This window comes from Drosophila bipectinata, chromosome XL (genome assembly GCF_030179905.1).
Source record: "Drosophila bipectinata strain 14024-0381.07 chromosome XL, DbipHiC1v2, whole genome shotgun sequence".
Lineage (NCBI taxonomy): Eukaryota > Metazoa > Arthropoda > Insecta > Diptera > Drosophilidae > Drosophila > Drosophila bipectinata.
Genome location: NC_091734.1, coordinates 7741061 through 7765311, shown reverse-complemented (window position 1 = coordinate 7765311; position 24251 = coordinate 7741061). Strand labels below are relative to the sequence as shown.

General features: G+C 46.7%; 3 protein-coding genes and 1 long non-coding RNA gene across 6 annotated transcripts in view; 1 reads left to right on the top strand and 3 right to left on the bottom strand.

Annotated features, from left to right (window-relative positions):
- Positions 1 to 11170, top strand: part of LOC138927209 (uncharacterized) — a 40559-nt gene extending 29389 nt beyond the window's left edge. Inside the window, exons 1-4 of one of the 2 annotated variants that reach the window (XR_011443740.1) lie at positions 9447 to 10444; positions 10699 to 10767; positions 10826 to 10924; positions 10991 to 11170. This is a non-coding gene — a long non-coding RNA (uncharacterized lncRNA). Of the gene's footprint in view, positions 1 to 9446; positions 10445 to 10698; positions 10768 to 10825; positions 10925 to 10990 lie in introns of those variants that run through there. The other variant, XR_011443744.1, reaches the window with a different exon arrangement.
- On the bottom strand, positions 6214 to 8256 carry LOC108121692 (hornerin). Its single transcript, XM_017235963.3, has one exon. The coding sequence runs from the start codon at positions 8074 to 8076 to the stop codon at positions 6382 to 6384; it is 1695 nt and encodes a 564-aa protein (XP_017091452.2). The 5' UTR covers positions 8077 to 8256; the 3' UTR covers positions 6214 to 6381.
- A 5804-nt stretch (positions 11171 to 16974) lies between the features above and the next one.
- Positions 16975 to 17702, bottom strand: LOC108122816 (lysozyme). Its single transcript, XM_017237624.3, has 3 exons — positions 17504 to 17702; positions 17302 to 17451; positions 16975 to 17246 (listed from the first exon to the last, which is right to left on the bottom strand). Exons 1-3 carry the CDS (start codon positions 17688 to 17690, stop codon positions 17101 to 17103), a joined length of 483 nt encoding a protein of 160 aa, XP_017093113.2. The 5' UTR covers positions 17691 to 17702; the 3' UTR covers positions 16975 to 17100.
- Positions 17703 to 17956: 254 nt separating this feature from the next.
- Usp16-45 (ubiquitin specific protease 16/45) lies at positions 17957 to 23561 on the bottom strand. 2 transcript variants are annotated; one of them, XM_017237623.3, is made up of 5 exons: positions 23440 to 23561; positions 22395 to 22837; positions 21635 to 22257; positions 20419 to 21575; positions 17957 to 20359 (listed from the first exon to the last, which is right to left on the bottom strand). In XM_017237623.3, the coding sequence occupies exons 2-5, from the start codon at positions 22788 to 22790 to the stop codon at positions 19134 to 19136; spliced, it is 3402 nt and encodes a 1133-aa protein (XP_017093112.2). In that variant the 5' UTR covers positions 22791 to 22837; positions 23440 to 23561; the 3' UTR covers positions 17957 to 19133. The 2 variants fall into 2 exon arrangements, with proteins under 2 accessions (XP_017093112.2, XP_070139073.1); XM_070282972.1 differs by lacking the exon at positions 23440 to 23561 and adding an exon at positions 22917 to 23073.
- Positions 23562 to 24251: the final 690 nt, after the last annotated feature.

Sequence of the window (24251 nt, the reverse complement as noted above, 5' to 3'; positions counted from 1 at the left end):
AATTGCAAAGAGGATCAGCGGGACACAACGTTGATGGTTCTGACCATAAACAATCACATCTTACAATCGATACTTGCTCCAAAGACAGCTTCTACTGGTACTGAAACGTACTAGGGGCTGCCAAGTAGCCCCTCCTTTGAGCCAAGTCCTGCTCACCAGGTGTGACCATAGCAGTTCCGCCTCGGTGGCTCGCTGCCTTGCCAAATCGATTAGTTCGGCCCTGGCAGGACAAAGAAAGGCTATTCATAATACCTGGCAGGCCGAAAAAATTCAGGCAATTAAAGAGAAACGGCCATTTAAAGGCAAAGAGTCCTGCTGGCGGAACACCATCCTTGAGCTCGGCACCGGATCCAGGACACGGTCCGTGCTCATTGCCCGATTCAGTGCTAACTCAATTTAGTCCACACCCTTCGAGTGTGAATGCCACGCCCACCATTGTCCTCCGCCTCAGAGACTGAGGACACACACGTGCAGGCCTTGTACAACACACACACCTTCCTAGACGAGTTTACCTTCCGGAGGCTGCCTGGGCCTAACTTTTTTTTTTTTGCCGACGCTGGAAAGTATGCAACGCAAAGTGGGCACCTGTTCTAGTGGGTGGGGAGCTAAGTGCGCTGCGTATAAGTGTGTGTGTGTGTGGGGGGGGGGGGGGGGGGGGGGTTGTGGGGGGAAGTTGTTGAAAATTTGTCGTAAATATTAAAATTTCATACGTTTATGCAAATTCACTTTCGACAACTTTACTTCCTGTCGTGCTCTTGGCTTTTACCTCCGAATGGCAACCTCCCCTACAGCTCCCGCTTTAGTCATTGTCGGCTTCCGTAATGACACAGGCTCCTCGGCAGGTGAATCCTTGGGAGCAGTCTGCACTCAAAAAAAAGTGCTTGAACTTGTAGTCTTACTTCTCTAGATAGATTTTCAAAGAAATTGGTCTAGTCGCGGACTTAATCTAGTTGGAACTACTAAGCATTGTTAATCTAGTTTCTAATTTCTAAGATTTTCTCTCAGTGCATGCCGCCACTTACCTGATGCCTCGCCTGGCAAGGCTCGAACGAGGCGCCGCGCAAAATGAGTTGTCGCTTTATATGAAAATGAACATTTATTAAGTTGAAATTACATTACAAATAATTTTCGTATTATTGTAATGCACACACACACACGCGTCTATGATGAGTAACTGCCTAGAGGGGGAGGCGATGCGTTAAAGGGGGGCGTGGCAGACGAGTAATAGCCTTGTAATATTTATGTAAATGTGTAACTGTTGCCTGTAGCCTGGCGGCCGCCCTTTTTCCGCCGCCTGTCTATTTCTGTCTGAGACACTCCTGACGGCTGTCAGTCACCCAGCCAGCCAGCCAGCCCAGTCCGGTTCTGTATCTGTATCTGAATCGGATTCTGTATCTGGTGTATCTCGATGCCTGAATGCCTGCCTGCCACTTGCTTACTTATTCATTTGCATAAAATGTTTTAATAAAGATTTTGATTTAATTTCGAGAACGAGCGAATGTATGGCTGTGTGCTAGCCGAGGGCAGAGACTAAGCAAATGGAATAATTGGCTTTTATAGCGTCAGATTTGTCACATCTCGTATGCAGATGCTATTTAAAAATATACATTTTAATGACCTATCACATATCTCTCTCCTCAATTAAAACAAATAACCGGATAGATTAATTAAAGTCCGAAAGCCAGAAACAGGATACCTGGCATTGAATTTCCCATAAATATCCAACATTCGCAGTGTTTTTGAAACCTTTTCCCCAGCGAGCCATTCCCAATCATAGGATCTCTGAAAAACATATGTATTTCTGTTATTTGCAAACATACTAGAACCGTGATAATTTACTGTCTGGGGCGCATTATGCGAGCCCCCCATTTCGCTTACAATTTAAACCATTTAATTTTTGGCCATTTAGGTTTCGTTTTCGCATTTTTCATGCTGCGCCCGATTCTGGTTTCCAATTACCGGGCTTTTAAACGGCCCGGCTTTAAGACCAAATATTTATGACCCTGCTTGTGGCTCTGCCCTCCCAAATGCCAATATTCCAAGTAACATGCAGCCTCTAAAATAGGTTGTCCTAGTCTTTTAATTGCCTTGTTTAAAGTTGGTGAGAAGTCCAACTAAATGGTTCTCTGTAGGTGCCTAGGAGGTAGGTGCTGATACCCTGTAGGATAGCTTGGCGGGAGATACTCATATCAAGTATACGCCATGTTGGCCAGAGATGTTAGCCCAACTGCTAGTTTCTGGTTGATATTTTAATATCAACTAATAAGTATCCCACTGCCTCGACCTCTGACCTGGACTTTGAGCTTACGCTGCGTTGTCCTTGCAAACTGCACTTTTTGTCTTCTCATTTTCGTCCTGGCCAGACTCTTGTCCTGTCCTGTGCTGCTCCTGCTTGTCTTGCCCCCTTTTTATATTCCTGCTGTTTGTTTTAGCCAGGCTGGAACTAAAAGCGCTGGCCGGAGGATGGCCCTTCGGAGGTGAACATGGAGAACCAGAACCGTAAAGGTTGCGCTACCGGACAAGCGTTGCATACGAAATGCGTTGCAACCGAGCTCCGAGAGCCGTGAGCCCGGGGGGAGGGTTATCACTGGGCGGGGGCCTTCGCGCTGGGGTCACCCGCTCATTGTTACAGTTTTCACTGCTTTGGCATTTTGCTCACGTAACATTCGTATAACTTTCTATGTATCTGCATTCGCACCTAACCCGCTTTCACCCCCTTCACTGCCCCGCCCATGACAAATATCTATTGTGTAGTATTACGGCGGCCATTGTTTGCCAGTTAAGTCAGTGGCGGTGGCTGTTCCCGAAAAACATGAGACGGGGCAGGAGGGCAAGTGTTTTTCCGGGGGGCGAGTGCCGCCCCGCTCCTCCGCGCCTCGTGATGTAACCAGAGTAGAACGGAATGTTTCTCAGTGGAATGTTCAAGAAACGCAGCATACTTTCGGGGGCTACGGATGGGCCTTGTTTCTACAATCCATTCGAAGGCCAATCATGCGATGAGATTGTGTTTAAAATGCATCCTGCACTTGCAATTTATTATTTAACTATTCAACAAACATAATAGTTATTTTATTCGCCACATAAATGGTTAAATCCCTGAATAATTCAGCACCTGCCACATCAATGGGAGTTTTGAATTCCATTTTAATGAATTACTTCTCGATATTCCGGTTTAAATGAAGGCCTGATGGCCAAATTAAAGTTTGCACACAATTCCGACTTGACACATCCGTCCCGGAGATATTTGGCTCAAGGACTCGGCAGTTACTTGCCTTGGACGGCTGGGGGGCGGTGGGGCAGGTCCCCAAAGCCCCTCCACCTGCGGAGCAAAATGAAAACGAAAACGAGAATGAAAATGAAAATGAAAATGCGAGGGAAACAAGATGGGAAATTATTAAGACAGGGCGGATAGTGTGCAGCGGCAAATGGTGCGGAGCGGAGCCGGGAGCCAGGAGCCAGGAGCGAGGCAGGAGGGCAATCCTCCGCTTATATTGAATTTAAAGCTTTCGACAGTGACGACAGCGGAAGGATTTGCGCCACGTCCTCCTTGGCTCCTTGGTCTGCGCGTGACTTTGTTTCAGCCCCCTACGTGTTTTTTTTTTTTTTATTTCACCGACATGTGGCAAAATTATTTCCGCTCAAAAATCCACTTCCGGCAGCTTCCTCTATTCATGCCACACTTTCGCTTGCCCCCAGTAAGCTCCACCTTTGTTCCTGGCCGCCGTTCATCCGCCTTTTGTTTTTAGGAAATTGGAAAACAGAAATCTTTTTTGGTTCAAGCAATCGCAGTTCTCGGTCGAGTCGGGGGGGGGCCTGCAACTGGCAGTGATCCGGGGGTGTGACAACAGGTGCACTGAGAGAAACAGGGATACTAGTCCTGGGACATTGGATACACTTGTAACCAAAAACCATCAGCCAGCAGACTTCCGACCAGGGGCAACAATGGCTCTGAACTTGATGGGCAACCGCTTTTCTCCGAGTGTCCTGAATGCCTGTAAACACCAAATCAACTTTCCAAAATGTCAGCAAAAGCAAAGGACATACATAAATAAAAGCGATAAACAAAAAGGGCAGCCCAAAGTTGCTGCTGCGCCTGTCATATTGTCACAAAATTGAATAAAGTTTTCCTTTGAAAACGCACGCCCCCTCTAGCCATCGCTCTGGTCATGCCCTCCTCTAGCCTTTGTGTGAGTGGGAGTTGGAGTGTGTGTGTGTGCGGCTCACCTGTTGACTGTCCGAGGGAAGACTTCCCCCGATAGCCAACTTCCTGGTCGGTGCTATTGGCAGCCAAAGCCAACCGCCAGCGGGTCGCACTCGGGGTCAGAAACCGCTGCTGCGGCGGCCTCAACGCCCCGAAGCGTTCGATTCCCCCCGCAGCTCGCACTGTTTCATTATTAAACAGCACTTAAGCCACACACAGGCCAACTACCCGGCTCGGCTGCCCCAGAGCCTTCAACTCTGGCCACAGCTCTGCAGAGCAGAGCGGCCTCCGGGGGCGCCACTGCCGCCTCGCCGCCCGCCGCACCAGACACGCCAGAGACAAAAGCCACTTCCCCTGGCCGGCCGCTCGTTCATTAATTAAGCGGCCCCAACTGTTCCCAGCTGTTCCCACTGCCCCACTGTTCCCAGTATCTCGCTCTCTTAGGCGCTCTCTTAAGCCGGCTACTGGGGAAGGCGCTGCAGTACACTGGCAGGAAGTGCTTTCTGCACTGTTCCCATCGTTGTAACTTTGCCAATCTCCGTCCCACCCCTAAACAGGATGCCTTTCTAGAACTGTTCTACATTTAACTGCATTTAAATCCTGGAAACTAAATTGAATACTTTCAATTTTATTCAAGTTTTTCTGATGAAAATCCAGGAAATCCAAAAAAAACCCAAAATCCCCTTGAAAATCCAAAAAAAAGCAACTTTGGCCTCTTCCGAAGGCTGTATCTTGGGAAATATTCATCCGATCCTTAAAAGGGATACAGTTATGGAATCGTGGATTGATTCTTAACTAAACTGCATTCAAACCTGGAGGGCACATTTTTTTTAGATTTTTTCCACATTTTTCTGATGGACCCCCTTGAAAATCCAGGAAATCCAAAAATCGCAACTTTGGCCTCTTCCGAAGGCTGTTTCTTTGGAAATATTTATCCGATCCTTAAAAGGGATACAATTATGGAATCGTGGAACTATTCTCTAATGACCAGCGTTCAAAGTTTACGCGAGATGCCAAATGTTGTTTTATTTTGGGAGGGAGGACGGAATCTGGGAAGCAGGAACCACGGGGATTTCCCCTTCGCAGCTGGGAACAGCTTTTCCGCTGCTTCGGGCTGCGGGCTCTTCCCAGTATAACTTGACCAAAGGGGAGCTGCACCTGCCAAGCCAGTCCCATCGACAGGTTGGCCCAGTTAGGCCCGTTGATGGATGGCTGCGTGGGGCCTACTAATAGAATCACCCTCCTCCGATAACCACGATAGGAATCGTAATAGAAAGGGGGAGGGCACACTTCTGGTTCCTTATCGGTTCGTGGGGCTTATCGATCAGCCCACTCACCAAGATAGCGCCACTGGCTTCGTCAGCCTTTTGGGAAAACCTCGCAGGCTAGGAATACCCATCTTATCTAGCCCGTCATGCCCAAAGAGCCGCCGAGGCTGGCCACAAAAACTATCTGTTGGAAAACAGGAAAATTGCGATTAACTCACCCCGCTCCCACGATGAATAATTATTTATTTTGGCCATTATTTCAATTTCAAATTGGATTCGCGGCCAGTGGTGGCCGAATTGCGTTTAATTCCCGTCATGCGATTATATCCGGATTTGGTTTTTTGTGCGGCTCCGTTCTGCTGGGATCTGTTTGCTTTTCGGGCCTGATGTCTTTATCAGCGCCGACGCATTATTAATGCAATTTAATCATCGCCGCTGCCCGGCCATCCGAATTGTCAGATATAATTAAATAATTATAATTATGGGCCGTGTACAATGCAGCTGCCCACTAATCCCGAGCCAGAGCAGCACAGAACAAGAGGATATGGGAGGATAATAATAAATAAACGAATTTTGTTGAATTTCAATAAAGAGTTGGCTTAGTTCCTTGCATGATTTAGTGCTGCCTTAATGATGATTTCATGAGATTATGGCTTAGCAGTTGGTCTGAAATTTGAATTCTGAAATCGACTAATAATTAAAACAACCGTCTATGTATTTATAAAGTTTTTTTTTTATTTTTTCAGTTGGTTATATAGTTTTGTGGTATGTGAATATCATAATAGGAATATAGATGTAGGCAAATGCCTGGTAACTAAAAACTAGTAAAGCTTTTTTTGGGAATACGATATAAAGTTTTCAAACAATTTTTGATGTTATAGTGGGATTATGGATGAAGGAGCATCTCGGAGCTTAGTGCTTTCCATGGCCGTGGTGCTTCTTTCCCTTCTTGCATTGTTTATCGCCCTTTGACTTGCATCTCTTCTGCGACTCGGAACGGATGTCACAGTCTTGCGAAAACCGAACTGGGTTTCCGGGGAAGGTTGGTGGTGGCGGTGGAGGTCCAACGGGATCAATGGGGCCAAGTCGTGGTTCAAATGGGTGTCCGAAAGGTCCGGGAAAAAAAGGGGCATCACGGTTAGTTGGTCCGAAGAATCCATGATGATGATGTGGCCCGTGTCCGATCCTTGGGCCGTGGGCCCATGGTCCATGTCTATCAGGTCCGTGACCGTGGTGGCCATGATGGGGAATCCCTCCGTGGTGGCCATGATGTCCTTTGGACTTCCTGTGGCATTTCTTCTCCTCACCCGAACTGGAACTCGATGAAGACGAGGAGCGGTTGTGGCTCTTCTTGCGAGGATGCTTCTTACGGGTCTCGCGTTTGGACTTCTTGTCGCATTTCTTCTCTTCACCCGAACTGGAACTCGAGCTTGAGCTCGATGAAGACGAAGAACGGTTGTGGCTCTTCTTGCGAGGTTGCTTATGCTTCTTCCGGGTCTCGGGCTCACTCTCCGAACTCGAACTGGAACTAGAACTGCTCGAAGAACTGGAGGAGGAGGAGGACGAGCGCCTCACTCGACGGTCATGTGATCGACTCTTGTGGCCATGTCCGTGTCCGTGTCCGTGGAATCCCCTGAACTCGAATCCCTGATCTCCGTGATGTCCATGATGCGATCTAGACAGCGATCGGCACCTCCGGCGTGGGTCCGCGATTTGTAGAGGGGCCTGCGGAAGGCCCAGCCACCGAAAAAACTGCAACTGGTCGGGGCAGGCATCCAGCCAGCGTTCGAACTGGGGACCCAAGTGGTGTGGTCCAAAGTGGTGGGGCCCAAAGTGATGGGGTCCAAAGTGGTGAGGCCCAAAGCGATGAGGTCCAAAGTGATGGGGACCGAAGTGATGGGGTCCAAAGTGATGGGGTCTCACATGGTGGTGACCATGACGACCATGGCGACCGTGGTGACCATGGGGTCCATGTCCTTTGCCGTGACGACGACCATGGCCATGTCCATGTCCATGTTTGTGGCCGTGGCCATGACCATGCTTGCGTCCATGACGCCGCCAGCCATAGCCAAGCTCATCCACCGAAGAGTCGCTGGAGCTCGAGGAGCTTGAGCTGGAGCTGGAGCTTGAGCTAGAGCTGGAGCTTGAGGAGCTACTGGAACTGTTCGAGCTGACGCTGGAAGACCGGGAGCGAGGAGCTTTGATGGGTTCGTCTTCCAAGTCATCGTCCAACAGATCGACTTCAATGGTCTCCGCCTGGTCCTTCTTCTGCTTCTTGGCCTTCTTCTTTTCCTTCTTGGCCAGCTTCTTGGCCTGCTTCTTCGCCTTTTTCTTGTCCTTCTTCTTGTCCTTGGAGCTAGCAACCTGCTTCGCCTCCTCCTCGGCCAGCAGGATCACCGCCTGCTCCAGCATGCGCTGCACCTTGCTCACCTTCTTGATGGCCTTGCTGAAGAGCTTGTCGGACCTGGCGCTCCTGACACGCTTGTCCTTCTGCTGCTTAGCCGCCGCATCCGCCGAGGTCTGGGGCTCCTCCTCCTCAAATTCGATGTCGCAGTCGAGCACCTCGCGCTCCTGCTCCTGGTTCTGCAACTTGGCCAACTCGCTCATGGCTGCTCTGATCTCTACTGGTTTTCCTCTGATGATGAAAATCGTAGTTCTTTGTTTGGGCTTATAGCTTGGTTGGCTGAGTTTTTGTTTGTTTTGGATTGCTTCTAGCTTTCCTGCTTCAAAAATGTAACCAGTGAATATTTTCCACAAGGCTGACAGCTTGGAACTGATGACAAACGCTTGCCGGCCGGCAACTTTTATACTCTGACGCCGGCCAACAGAGCAGGGCAACGCCAACAGAGCAGGGTAGTGGCAGGGGGTGTGCGTTGGGGCCTGGGGGCCGGCAGCAGTGCAAAATGCGTCGCAAACAAAGGGAGAGCGATATAGGCACAGTAGAACCCCTCTAAATTCATCGATAGGTCGCGTAGGGACCAGGCCTAAACCAGAGCCAGTGTTGACACAACCAAAACCCAGCTTTTCTACCTCAAGAAGCCAATAATGTAAACAAACTAAACTTAGTTAAGTACAACAATGCATTTTATTTATGCTAATTAGTACAGATTAGGACTCAAATAAACCGTAAACTAAAAATAAACTCAAAACAAACTCAAATACAATCTCAAAGATATGAGATTCACAGAATCTTCAAAGATTTTAAACAAAATATCTTCAAATCTCTATCTGCAAGTGAGACAAAACAATCATAATGTAGACTTTTTTAGCCATCGAGACCCATAAATCTTATCGCTAACGTGTTTCCCCCAAAGAGGCCCCACTGTAGCTGACTGCCAGCGAGTGTTGTTTTCGTAATTCACTATCAACTACGTGGATTTGGCGTCGTTCCGATTGCGAGCATAAAAGTGGAAAAAACATGAAAACAAAGCTCTCTCCGAAGTGGGGATTTTTTTTCGGAATTTCGCCCTGTGATGAAATAGCTCCAAACGAAATCGACTTTGTTCTCTATTTCGCAAGTTTATGGAATAAACAAACTGGATACAGAAAGGTCTGGAAAAAAGATACATTTCTTGTCTCCCAGGCAAGGTTCACAGATCACGTGGAACTGGATCACTTTGCAGGACATTAAGGGCATGATCCATTAAAGATCATTCATACATAGTTAGTTCATTGTTACGATATAGTGCTCCATAATCTTTGGCAACCAAAGATGACTCATGCACTAATCGAAGGTACTTTTTTTATGATTGAAGGGAGTTTTTATTAATTCATATTAACGTGAGAAGTTTTATTGGAGATGTCTTTCATAGTTTAGTTTATTATTTGGATATTTAAATGATTATTTAGGCTTATTAGGGCAAATATCTTTCAAAGTTTAGTTTATTAATTGGATAATTATGTTACAAATCATTTATAGTTTCGCTGTTTATATAAAAGATAGTATTCAAAACTTTAAAAAACATCACACGCGCTCTGACTTCGTTGGTTTTAAGCTTCAACATCAAAACTACATCCATCTCATGATCAATTTCACAACATGAGGCTATTCTTCTATATTCTCATTTAATTTCCCATCATTAAATTGTTTTCCACCAAGACCCCCTTTTATTTTCCCACAAATCTTTAAAAATTGGCTTTGTTTCACACATATGTAGATATTCATTTATTTTTTATAACATAGCAGGGGAATTAAATATAATATCATGATGGGGCACTTATACTTTATAGTATGGCATTTATTTCATAACTTATGTAAGTAAGTTTGGACGGTGGGGGGTCTTGGGGATCTTGAGCACAAAAACAAAAAATGGACTTGACTTCACTTAGATTCGTAAGCTTCATCTGTATCACACAATCTTTTTGGGACTCTTTAGATATTTTTTAAGACAGGGGTACGAGTCACGGATGTGGGGCTTTGGGGGCTTATGCAATCAGGGGTATAGGGTCTGGGGTTTCTTCAGGGGTGGGGCCAACACAATATCACAGTACTGCATTTTTATTCAGTGGCAGACTTTTCATGGAATATACATTTTTATTTGGTATATATTGCTTTGTATGAATCAGAGAGTGTATCTCTGGCACCGGGCACTGGACTTTTAGTTTCTTGACTTTGCGAACTTGCCTCCACTTGGGAGTTGGATTAAGTTTTGACCACGTTGTCAAATAGAACGGAAAGGGTAGAAAAATAATACTTTTCGAGGACTGCCATCAGCCGACGAACGCTCCACAGTCGTTCAGCCGATGTCGCCAAATGAAATCCCCAACGTGTCCGAAAGCCCCACGTCAGATGGTGGGGCGAGCGAGAGGGCAGACTGGGTGACTAAGTTTCGCAGAAAAGCTTCGAAAATATTCGTAGAGAGCAACAATCGACAAAGCTCAAAAGCCCATTTGAGAGAAGCATACACACAGTCTTATGCGATCTCAACAGAGAATCTTTTTCCATCAAAGACGTTTTTAAATAAATTATACTAATGTAAGTTTGTGATAAAATATTATAAGCTATAGAAAAGTGGGGCACTTTTTAAATTGTTTGAAAGAAAACAGTTCCGCCGCTCTCCGCTAAAATTCATACGTTAACCAACACTTGGTATTGCGCTTTACAGCACACTTGATCTTCCGCTTAACAGCACACGTGATCTTGCACTTTATAGCACAGATGGACTTGCCATAATTTTAATTACTAGACTTTCCAACACATGATTATTAACATTCGCCATTTTTCAACAGCCGCCATTTTTTTCGCTGAGGAAGGACTGCAACTTATGGCAGCCGACTTGGCAAAAAAGAAATTAACAAGTGAGTATTAATGAAAACATCATTTGGGTGTTCACTTTTTTATTTTTATAATTTTCAGCTTCTAGTTGAGGTAGGATGAATACAGAGCATATCAAATATTTTTAGTTTGACGTAAATTACTGTTTTTGCGGTCGTGGCCGAAGGGCATTACCCAAAGGTGAGCTCTGAAATCATCCGTGTAATACAAACAAATTTTTAATCAAACATTTTACATTTTATTTAGGTATAATCTTTTTCGAAAAATCTTTCATTGTTCTGCATCCGCTGGAACATCTGGATCGATATTATCCATAAGTTATTGGCCCATAACAGCCGTAAACGTAAAACATTTCAAACGGATTGCTCTTCTGGCCGTGATAGCAGGATGCCGCAACACCATTTCTTTATAAATCATAAACATTTAATCGCCTTAGTACATGAATTTTTATGAAATTATATAATATTTAAATAAAAACTCTCATTAAACTCTTCAAATTGTTTTAATTGTTTTTGGATCCAGCTTTCTGAATAATATCAGAGACAAAATAACTTATTTTATTTTTTTTTTTTTAAATTTTTTGTCCGATTTCGGCAAAATTGGTATGCAGTTCGATAGACTTTGGGACGCTGATTCCGAAAATGCCAAGCGTTGCCAGATCGGGCTGCAATCGGCCGAGATATGGGCTCTAGAATCTCTATTTCTGGTCCGATCTGGCAACGCTTGGCATTTTCGGATTCAGCGCTCGAATGTCCATCGAACTGCATACCACGATTTTCGATATCGAACAACTCATTTTCGACCGTTTTTTCGCAAAAATGGAAAGGCTATACATCACGATTTTTTCCAATTTTCGCCGAAAATTTTTTTGTCCGATTTCGGCAAAATTGGTATGCAGTTCGATAGACTTTGGGACGCTGATTCCGAAAATGCCAAGCGTTGCCAGATCGGGCTGCAATCGGCCGAGATATGAGCTCTCGAAAGCCCATTTCTGGTCCGATCTGGCAACCCTGTACATTTTCGGAATCAGCGCTCGAATGTCCATCGAACTGCATACCACGATTTTCGATATCGAACAACTCATTTTCGACCGTTTTTTCGCAAAAATGGAAAGGCTATACATCACGATTTTTTCCAATTTTCGCCGAAAATTTTTTTGTCCGATTTCGGCAAAATTGGTATGCAGTTCGATAGACTTTGGGACGCTGACTTCGAAAACGCCAAGCGTTGCCAGATCGGGCTGCAATCGGCCGAGATATGGGCTCTAGAATCTCTTTTTCTGGTCCGATCTGGCAACGCTTGGCATTTTCGGATTCAGCGCTCGAATGTCCATCGAACTGCATACCACGATTTTCGATATCGAACAACTCATTTTCGACCGTTTTTTCGCAAAAATGGAAAGGCTATACATCACGATTTTTTCCAATTTTCGCCGAAAATTTTTTTGTCCGATTTCGGCAAAATTGGTATGCAGTTCGATAGACTTTGGGACGCTGATTCCGAAAAGGCCAAGCGTTGCCAGATCGGGCTGCAATCGGCCGAGATATGGGCTCTAGAATCTCTTTTTCTGGTCCGATCTGGCAACGCTTGGCATTTTCGGATTCAGCGCTCGAATGTCCATCGAACTGCATACCACGATTTTCGATATCGAACAACTCATTTTCGACCGTTTTTTCGCAAAAATGGAAAGGCTATACATCACGATTTTTTCCAATTTTCGCCGAAAATTTTTTTGTCCGATTTCGGCAAAATTGGTATGCAGTTCGATAGACTTTGGGACGCTGATTCCGAAAAGGCCAAGCGTTGCCAGATCGGGCTGCAATCGGCCGAGATATGAGCTCTCGAAAGCCCATTTCTGGTCCGATCTGGCAACGCTTGGCATTTTCGGATTCAGCGCTCGAATGTCCATCGAACTGCATACCACGATTTTCGATATCGAACAACTCATTTTCGACCGTTTTTTCGCAAAAATGGAAAGGCTATACATCACGATTTTTTCCAATTTTCGCCGAAAATTTTTTTGTCCGATTTCGGCAAAATTGGTATGCAGTTCGATAGACTTTGGGACGCTGATTCCGAAAATGCCAAGCGTTGCCAGATCGGGCTGCAATCGGCCGAGATATGGGCTCTAGAATCTCTATTTCTGGTCCGATCTGGCAACGCTTGGCATTTTCGGATTCAGCGCTCGAATGTCCATCGAACTGCATACCACGATTTTCGATATCGAACAACTCATTTTCGACCGTTTTTTCGCAAAAATGGAAAGGCTATACATCACGATTTTTTCCAATTTTCGCCGAAAATTTTTTTGTCCGATTTCGGCAAAATTGGTATGCAGTTCGATAGACTTTGGGACGCTGATTCCGAAAAGGCCAAGCGTTGCCAGATCGGGCTGCAATCGGCCGAGATATGAGCTCTCGAAAGCCCATTTCTGGTCCGATCTGGCAACCCTGTACATTTTCGGAATCAGCGCTCGAATGTCCATCGAACTGCATACCACGATTTTCGATATCGAACAACTCATTTTCGACCGTTTTTTCGCAAAAATGGAAAGGCTATACATCACGATTTTTTCCAATTTTCGCCGAAAATTTTTTTGTCCGATTTCGGCAAAATTGGTATGCAGTTCGATAGACTTTGGGACGCTGATTCCGAAAATGCCAAGCGTTGCCAGATCGGGCTGCAATCGGCCGAGATATGGGCTCTAGAATCTCTATTTCTGGTCCGATCTGGCAACGCTTGGCATTTTCGGATTCAGCGCTCGAATGTCCATCGAACTGCATACCACGATTTTCGATATCGAACAACTCATTTTCGACCGTTTTTTCGCAAAAATGGAAAGGCTATACATCACGATTTTTTCCAATTTTCGCCGAAAATTTTTTTGTCCGATTTCGGCAAAATTGGTATGCAGTTCGATAGACTTTGGGACGCTGATTCCGAAAAGGCCAAGCGTTGCCAGATCGGGCTGCAATCGGCCGAGATATGAGCTCTCGAAAGCCCATTTCTGGTCCGATCTGGCAACCCTGTACATTTTCGGAATCAGCGCTCGAATGTCCATCGAACTGCATACCACGATTTTCGATATCGAACAACTCATTTTCGACCGTTTTTTCGCAAAAATGGAAAGGCAGATCGGGCTGCAATCGGCCGAGATATGGGCTCTAGAATCTCTATTTCTGGTCCGATCTGGCAACGCTTGGCATTTTCGGATTCAGCGCTCGAATGTCCATCGAACTGCATACCACGATTTTCGATATCGAACAACTCATTTTCGACCGTTTTTTCGCAAAAATGGAAAGGCTATACATCACGATTTTTTCCAATTTTCGCCGAAAATTTTTTTGTCCGATTTCGGCAAAATTGGTATGCAGTTCGATAGACTTTGGGACGCTGATTCCGAAAAGGCCAAGCGTTGCCAGATCGGGCTGCAATCGGCCGAGATATGAGCTCTCGAAAGCCCATTTCTGGTCCGATCTGGCAACCCTGTACATTTTCGGAATCAGCGCTCGAATGTCCATCGAACTGCATACCACGATTTTCGATATCGAACAACTCATTTTCGACCGTTTTTTCGCAAAAATGGAAAGGCTATACATCACGATTTTTTCCAATTTTCGCCGAAAATTTTTTTGTCCGATTTCGGCAAAATTGGTATGCAGTTCGATAGACTTTGGGACGCTGATTCCGAAAATGCCAAGCGTTGCCAGATCGGGCTGCAATCGGCCGAGATATGGGCTCTAGAATCTCTATTTCTGGTCCGATCTGGCAACGCTTGGCATTTTCGGATTCAGCGCTCGAATGTCCATCGAACTGCATACCACGATTTTCGATATCGAACAACTAATTTTCGACCGTTTTTTCGCAAAAATGGAAAGGCTATACATCACGATTTTTTCCAATTTTCGCCGAAAATTTTTTTGTCCGATTTCGGCAAAATTGGTATGCAGTTCGATAGACTTTGGGACGCTGATTCCGAAAAGGCCAAGCGTTGCCAGATCGGGCTGCAATCGGCCGAGATATGAGCTCTCGAAAGCCCATTTCTGGTCCGATCTGGCAACCCTGTACATTTTCGGAATCAGCGCTCGAATGTCCATCGAACTGCATACCACGATTTTCGATATCGAACAACTCATTTTCGACCGTTTTTTCGCAAAAATGGAAAGGCTATACATCACGATTTTTTCCAATTTTCGCCGAAAATTTTTTTGTCCGATTTCGGCAAAATTGGTATGCAGTTCGATAGACTTTGGGACGCTGATTCCGAAAATGCCAAGCGTTGCCAGATCGGGCTGCAATCGGCCGAGATATGGGCTCTAGAATCTCTTTTTCTGGTCCGATCTGGCAACGCTTGGCATTTTCGGATTCAGCGCTCGAATGTCCATCGAACTGCATACCACGATTTTCGATATCGAACAACTCATTTTCGACCGTTTTTTCGCAAAAATGGAAAGGCTATACATCACGATTTTTTCCAATTTTCGCCGAAAATTTTTTTGTCCGATTTCGGCAAAATTGGTATGCAGTTCGATCGACTTTGGGACGCTGATTCCGAAAATGCCAAGCGTTGCCAGATCGGGCTGCAATCGGCCGAGATATGAGCTCTCGAAAGCCCATTTCTGGTCCGATCTGGCAACCCTGTACATTTTCGGAATCAGCGCTCGAATGTCCATCGAACTGCATACCACGATTTTCGATATCGAACAACTCATTTTCGACCGTTTTTTCGCAAAAATGGAAAGGTATATACATCACGATTTTTTCCAATTTTCGCCGAAAATTTTTTTGTCCGATTTCGGCAAAATTGGTATGCAGTTCGATAGACTTTGGGACGCTGATTCCGAAAATGCCAAGCGTTGCCAGATCGGGCTGCAATCGGCCGAGATATGGGCTCTAGAATCTCTATTTCTGGTCCGATCTGGCAACGCTTGGCATTTTCGGATTCAGCGCTCGAATGTCCATCGAACTGCATACCACGATTTTCGATATCGAACAACTCATTTTCGACCGTTTTTTCGCAAAAATGGAAAGGCTATACATCACGATTTTTTCCAATTTTCGCCGAAAATTTTTTTGTCCGATTTCGGCAAAATTGGTATGCAGTTCGATCGACTTTGGGACGCTGATTCCGAAAATGCCAAGCGTTGCCAGATCGGGCTGCAATCGGCCGAGATATGGGCTCTAGAATCTCTATTTCTGGTCCGATCTGGCAACGCTTGGCATTTTCGGATTCAGCACTCGAATGTCCATCGAACTGCATACCACGATTTTCGATATCGAACAACTCATTTTCGACCGTTTTTTCGCAAAAATGGAAAGGTATATACATCACGATTTTTTCCAATTTTCGCCGAAAATTTTTTTGTCCGATTTCGGCAAAATTGGTATGCAGTTCGATAGACTTTGGGACGCTGATTCCGAAAAGGCCAAGCGTTGCCAGATCGGGCTGCAATCGGCCGAGATATGAGCTCTCGAAAGCCCATTTCTGGTCCGATCTGGCAACCCTGTACATTTTCGGAATCAGCGCTCGAATGTCCATCGAACTGCATACCACGATTTTCGATATCGAACAACTCATTTTCGACCGTTTTTTCGCAAAAATGGAAAGGTATATACATCACGATTTTTTCCAATTTTCGCCGAAAATTTTTTTGTCCGATTTCGGCAAAATTGGTATGCAGTTCGATAGACTTTGGGACGCTGATTCCGAAAATGCCAAGCGTTGCCAGATCGGGCTGCAATCGGCCGAGATATGGGCTCTAGAATCTCTATTTCTGGTCCGATCTGGCAACGCTTGGCATTTTCGGATTCAGCGCTCGAATGTCCATCGAACTGCATACCACGATTTTCGATATCGAACAACTAATTTTCGACCGTTTTTTCGCAAAAATGGAAAGGCTATACATCACGATTTTTTCCAATTTTCGCCGAAAATTTTTTTGTCCGATTTCGGCAAAATTGGTATGCAGTTCGATAGACTTTGGGACGCTGATTCCGAAAAGGCCAAGCGTTGCCAGATCGGGCTGCAATCGGCCGAGATATGAGCTCTCGAAAGCCCATTTCTGGTCCGATCTGGCAACCCTGTACATTTTCGGAATCAGCGCTCGAATGTCCACCGAACTGCATCATTCGTTTTTTGATATCGGACTACTCTATTTTAAACCAATTTTCGTAAAATGGCAAAATTATCGAAGAGGGGGAAATCTCTCTCGAGAAATATGCCTGAGATCTTGTACATACATACATATTTTTATATATTATGCATCAATACAATGTGTTTTTTATGGGATATTTAAATGTTGTCCAACTAGTTTAGCCCCTATATAAAATAACGTGTATATAGTGTTATCAATATTCTAGATGCCACAGATGACCTTCAGATTGGGCAAGTTTTGAGTATTGCGACAGTAGCGCTGCCAACCGTTCCAGTGCCGGAAACCATCCGATGTTTGGATTCTTTTTGCGCATGCGGCAGCCTCCCTCAGATTATCATCTAAGAGATCTGAAAAAAGTAGACATAGCATATATAATTATCAATAAAATACCAGTTCTTGTACCTTCACACTTGACATTGCAGGTACCACCCTTGCGTCCTTCCTGGCAGAATCTGCTGTTGATCTGAAATAGTCCATAGTTCTTGGAGCCATTCGGATTTGTGTTGGTTCGGCTGGTGTCCAGTTCGCTTTCATGCTCCAGAAGACAAATCCCTGTGGAACCAAATTATTTGCGAGACTACATTTTTGATTTCGGTAGACTCACAATTGGAAAGCAAAGTACGCTCGAAACCATGTTGTTCGAGCAGCTTACGGGCTAGTTCGCACCGTAGAAACCGCTTAGCCAAAACTAGATTGGAGTCTCCAGTTCTTTGCAGCACCACTACCAGTCCCAGGCCTAATCCCAGCCAGAACCAGAAACCTAACGATGCAAGCGGCGCTGCTCTCATCATGCGACTGAAGCTAGGCAAAGTAATCAACGAGGCGACGCCGACGGCAAGATTAATCGGTCAGCGTGACCTTGGGAAACCACCTCCGGGTTGGGTTCAGATGGGATGAATATTAGCGATACTTGGTACGCGATAAGATGCTGATTTTAATTAGCTTGTAATCAAATTTCCAAGTATTTTTTTTTTTTAAGAATTTGCAGGTAATGCTACTGAGCTAGAGACTTGTTATGGGTATACTAAAACCAACCGGCCAGTTACAAACCACGGAGTTGCAGCATTCTCAAATCGATTCACTCTTTAATAATACAGAGTCCACATAGTAGGTTAGGTATTATAAATTAAATCGATAGTTAACCTAGGTCATAAGATAAACTGTTTATAATTAATTAATATATATATATATATGATCGCTAGTTTATAAATCTCTCGTTGCACTTTTCCTTCGCTATTTTGTTTACGTGTTGGTAATATTTACTCGGCTTGAATTGTAAATATCTAGGTGGTCGTGAGCGTGTATGTATATAGACGACCCATTTTATAAATTGTATATATATATATATATTCTTTAAATGTTAATATTATTGAAAAGTTAAATTTATTGGCAGAAGCGAGCAATTGGTTGTTGGTTTTATTCTATTGTTTTCCATACTTTATTCGTTATAACATTAACATCATCAGCATTTAGTTTCTCCTTTTAGGATCCCTCGGAATCGATCAAGTCCCGGTTATAATTATGTTTTTGTTTAGTTGCCTTTCACGTGAGGGAGTACCCTCACTTACATATCTTTCGGTTAAGTAACGTTTTGTCATTTAGGTATGAGGCAATGCTAGATTGGGCCATTGTAAAAAAAGTTGTATATTTACGTAACTTACTAAGAAATAACAAACATTGTGATTTCCCTTTCATAAATAAATAGAAAAACTAAACAAAAACAATGTAAAAAAATGGCTCACAATAAAAAAATGAGCGTTTCGGAACCGTCTCGCCGTCTATCGATTTCGTTTCCTCTTTTGTATATAAAAACTTGACTAACTAAAGCTTGTCCTGATCTCTACTACGATTAACATAATCAAATTTTGAGTGGGCCTGCGCCAAAACAAATGCATTTGGCATGTGAGCGAGAGCATGCCTTCTCTTTCGCGCTCGCTCTCTGTCTTTTTCTTCAGCAACCGCATGGTTTCACATTTTCACAATTATCTTTCAGTCCAGCTTCGTTGTTTTGTAAACAAAAATGCGTTTAAAAAAAAATTAGATATATATATATATATAGTATAAATCAATAGTGTGTGTGGGCGGGGTAGATACAACTAAAAAACAAAACCCATCGCTAAAATTTTTCATTCTATGCACAACATCCTAAGCTACATGACGGAACGATGCCTCACACCTCTCCTACCTTTTCGTTGCAGACATATGTAGCTTCCCACGCCGAAATCCCTCTCCACTTAGTATATCCGCTCGTAGAAGAGCAGGTAGGCCTGCGCCTTCAGCGCCGAGTCCTCGCTCACCTCCTGGACCCGCGAATCTGAGACATAGTACCACTTCCCGGGTGGCGCCTGAACATGGGCTGCTTCCTCCCCCGGTGACGCTGCCTGCTGCTGTTGCTCCTCCGTAGGCGTTGGCGGGGCATTGCCCTCGTCTGACGTCGAGGAATTGCTGCTAGAGTTGCTAAAATCGTCGCTGTCATCCATGGCATTGAGGTGCAACTCGCGCGCCTTCTCCTTGGCCAGGAGTTCTTCCAGCTTCTTCAGCTGATCGTCGTCTTGGTCCAGTTCCGCCTTGCTACCGTGGGGCAGGAACTTCCAGCGCTTGTCGTCCGGGGTCACCTTGGGGCGCACCTTCACGTAGGCCGTGTAGTGGCCTCCGTACATGCCGCCCGAGTGTTCCACCACCCCGTACAAGGCATACAGCAGCTTCTTTTGCTTGCGGTCGATGTTCGGCAGATTCTTCACCTTTGACCCACAAAACGCCGCGATGTCCAGCAGGTTCGGATAGCTTACTGGACGTGTGAGCTTGCGGAAGATGCAGCGCGGACCCAGCTGGAAGCGCTTGAGGTGCAGGATGAGCACCGCCGGCGGACTGGAGACCAGCAGCTGCTTGGTGGCATTCGTGTTCACCGACTTGGCTTTAGGATCGCTTCCGTTGATTCTCAGGGTGCAGCTGTCGCAGCCCACCTTGTTCTGGCCGGTCATCAGCTCCACGGCGGTGAAGTTATTCAGGCACGACTGCACGGAGCACTCCCCATCCTCGCATTGGTAGCGCGGTGCGATGGTGGTGCTCCAGTCCGAGTAGCTTTGGGTGCGCACTCGCTTCGCCCTGGCGCTGGCCTGGGCCTGAGCTTGGGCCTGGGCCAGGAGTTGGTCGGACACCTTTTGGGCCTGGCTTTGGTTCTCATCCTGGTTCTGAGCTTTGTCGAGTCCCTCTAGGTTCAGTTTCTCCAGCTCGACGCTTACTTGGGTGTCGGACTCCAGAGGTGTTCCTCCGTTCGAGAACTGACGTATCAGGGAGGCACCCTTCTCGGAGAGCCCAGCGCTGACCAGGCTCGCCGGCGCAGAAGTGTCCTCCAAGGTGCCGGAAGAGGCTCCCGAGTTGTTTGTCAACGAGTCTCCGGCTATGACGGTGCTGCTGCTGCTGGTTGCCGTGGGAGCTGGACTGGTAGCAATGCCAGAGTCTGGAATAGGAAGAGAAGCTTTAGATAGACATCCAAGATAGAACGATTCTCTAACTCACCATTCTCGTCCTCCTCCAACGAGTCTTTGTCCATGTGCTCGGGAGTGTCATCCCGCTTCTCGCCCACTGGCTGCGCATTTCCATTGCTATCCGTGTAGAACTTGCTGCCAGTCGCGCCCCCCGACGACGTGGAGGCGGAACTAGAGGCTGTGTTTGCTGAGGCGGAAACGGGTGCAGAGTCTTCCACTAGGTTGTCCTCCACATCGGCGTCCGAGTGTTCTGAGGTTGTAACACTGGACGACGTGGTGTCATCGCCCTGTTCCTTGGGCTGCTCACCGCCCTCGATTCTCCCCTGGCCATCGCCCGCCCCCAAAGAGACCAGCTGTGGAGCGTCTGAAGCGGAGTCCGCCAGGTCGCTGCCGTTGAGCTTGAGGCTCAGCTTCTGGGCCTGTTTGTGGCGCTGGTGCTTGGCGGCCCGCTTCGCCTTGCGCTCCCGCTCCTTCTCCTTCTTCACTTGTGTCTTGGAGGGCCCGAGGGTGGCGGTCTCAGTCTGATCGGAGTGCAGGTAGAATGATGACGATGGAGAAGCCGTGAAGCTGACACCGCTCTCTCCGGCAGTGAACTTGGTGTTGATCGCCGGCTGGGCGATAGGTTGGCTGATCAGCGGGTGCTCCGGACTGGGCTTCCGGCGCTGCGGTGGCTGCGGCTTCTCCACTGCCACTGGCAACGACATGTCCAGGAAGTACTCGTGCCGCGAGGACACACTGTGGCAGTCCTGGCAGGTGAGCGTTGAGACGAGAAAGCCGCGGAATACCTGATCCGGGCGCAGAATACGCTCGCCGGCCTGGTTACCATAGATCTTGCACTTCTGTCGCATCTCCTCCGACACGCTGCTGATCTCCTGGTCCTTGTAGCCGAGGTTTTGCAGAATAACCCGCTGGTAGCGCTTTAGATCCTCGTTGCGCACACTCTCCAGCAGCTGGCGCAGCAGCTCGTGGGCATCGTGCTGGTCGCCGCCCGTGAACTGAGGACATTTCGTGCATAGCTTGTCAAAGAGTTTGCTGGGCGTGAAGACGCCGCCCCCAGCCTGGAGCTCTTCTAAGGCGTTCGCCAGTGCGGCGGTAAGGCCGCCCCAGGAGGATAGTGTGCCCTTGATCATGGGCAGCTCGACGTCTCCCTTGTCTTTAAAGTTGAATGTCCCGCCGGGTAATACGAACCTGAAAAACAACGTTTTGGTTTAGATACGATAGCTCCCGTTGATCTGCAGACTACTTACTCCTCCCCCGGCTCCGCCAGCTCCCTCATTACGCTGAGCAGGAAAGGTGTCTGGGCGAGACACTGCATCACCGCGTTGAAGAAGCATGTGTTGCCCAGATTGGTCAGCCCGCGTACTCTCGGCAACCTATCCAAATCGTTGCGAAGAGTGTCCCCTGCCACCGCACGGATTCCTACTGCCGCTCCACCTGCTGCTCCATTTGGCTGGCCTATTCTTTTCGCCATTCCCGGCACACTGGTCAAGGTGCTGGGTCCCGCTGCGGAGGCCTGCGCTGCATTGGGGGGCGGTGGTGGCAATGGTATGGCCACCTGGCTACTTCGCGTTCCGCCACCCGCTGCTCCAGCACTACTCTCATCGAAGGTACCCACTGACGTTCCAGGCGCCATCGCCAGCGGAGCCATGGACGTGAGCTGTTCCACCGTCGACTTGATCTTCATCTCGATGTTGCTGATGGTGGGCGGATTGGGCGAGGCTGGCGGCTTCTGCGCCAATCGCTTCACCAGCTCCACGCACTCCAGCAGGTTCTTGCGCTGATTGGAGCAGATTTTCATGTCGCATTCATAGCACCAGATGTCGAAGGAGCGTGTGTTCATAGCCAGCGCATGGGACTCGGAGCGGGGTGTCTGTGGCAAGAGAAAGGATAAGAGAATGAGCACTATAGTCACCAATGGCATACAGTATCTATATAATAGGCATCTATATATGAACGGGTCACCCAGACCTTTATTATTAGCTTCCTCATATCTGGTTCCCCACTCACCTGGTGATGCTCGAGGGCATGCTTGTTCCTGGATCTGCCGCAAAGCTGAGTGCCACACTTAAGGCACAGCCAGAGCGTGCTGTCGTACTCGATATCGCCGGCCTTCGGGTCGGAATCCGCGTCCGCCGACTGCTTTTGCTGGCCCTGCTTCTGGCATTGTGAACACTCATAGACCAGGCCCGTGGTCTTCAGCTGGCGACGCAAGCGGGTGGCGTCCACTGCCCTCTTTATGTGCTGGCACGATGAGGAGCTCGGCGAGGATCCATCGATGGAGGCGCCTGCTTGTCCGGCACTCCTGGCTCCGGGGTGGTGATGGTGCAAGTGGTGGCGATCATCCTCTCCGGAATCCGTCGAGCTTGTAGCGTCGTGGGCATCTGTTTGGCGTTTCTTGACCATGTCGCGCAGATGCTTGGCCCTGGCCTGTTGATCTGGACTGGCGTTGTCTGTGGGTGAGGAGAAAGAGAAGATCCCCGATTAGAAGGACTAAGCTTTGGCCTTGTGGAGGTGGCTGGGGGTGCTTGCTTTCATAGTAGGCAATAAGTCTTGCGATTTTGCACTGACTGTCCCTGCAGGTTCGCTGGGGCTTGCGGGGCTCGGGGTGTTTCGGGGTCTGGCTCATGGCTTTGGTTCGGAGTTCGTTTGGTAACACGTACGTTTGGAGTGAAATGCTCCATCCGTATGACGACTATGGCTTTGTTTGCTTTGTTGTGCCTTTCGCCACACGTTCGTGTTCCCCCCACATTTGAGGTTAAGTTCGACGGCCCGCTGCCACTGCGCAGCCCCTGCCATATTGCAGCCTCCAACCCCCTTCCACCCCATATGTATGTGTCCTATGTACTATGATGTGGTGTATATATGTCAGTCGCCCGCCTTTATTGTCTCGATTTTCCGTCGCAAAAGGATTCAGCACTCAACCTAATTATCACGCGCACCCACACTTGCACACCCCCACGCTGACTTGCATGAACACAGCAATGCAGTTGCAACGTCGATTTTCGGTTACGTTTTGCTTTTGTGTCTCGTTTTTTTGCTACTGCGACCTTACCTTGAATTCAGTTACGATTTCTGCGAAACGCAATATCTTGAAGTCTTAACTGCAATACTTTATTCACTTTTTTATTTGAGCTAGTGATGAGTGAAGTCGAAACATATTCTTATCGCACTAATATATCGTACATCGGAGTTGTTAGAGGGGAGCCAAGATTCTGGTATTTTTTAATACGAAACTTTATCGACCATCACTAGCACAAAAGTCCCATCGCCAATAAAATGGCTGGCGGGGTATTTAAATATTTATGCTTTTCTATCAAAGATGCTTAACATGCTTAAAATAAACACAAGACATCAACTATTTGTCGGTATTTGTTTCTTAATGTTTGATGGCTATAAAAAACAAAGAAAGGGAGTTTAATTAGGAGTATAAAATTTATGAACTCTTGTTGGGAAATATGGACTACTCCAAATTGGAATTGAAAAGGATTCCCCGCACATGGGGCTTTCAGAAATAAAGGTTTTAAACAATCAAAAACAATACTATGAAAAAGCAATTCGACCGACTTAATTCAGAAATCAAAAGATGAGGGATACTCAACGGAAACAACAACAGCAACAGGAATACGAACGGTATATAAAAGAAACTTGAAAGTAAAAACCCTATCATAAAGGAAACTTCCAGACATAAAGTCCCTATAATTACCAACACCCCGAACGTTGTAAATGCATCAAAATTGAACCGCCCCTCGGGCAATATTTCATGCGGCAGCAGCTTTAAAAAAAAAAAACACTAAAAAATGAAAACAAAAACCCAGTTCCAGGCTGGAGAAAAAATCAAGGAGCAGCGGCCATGAGACACCCGCC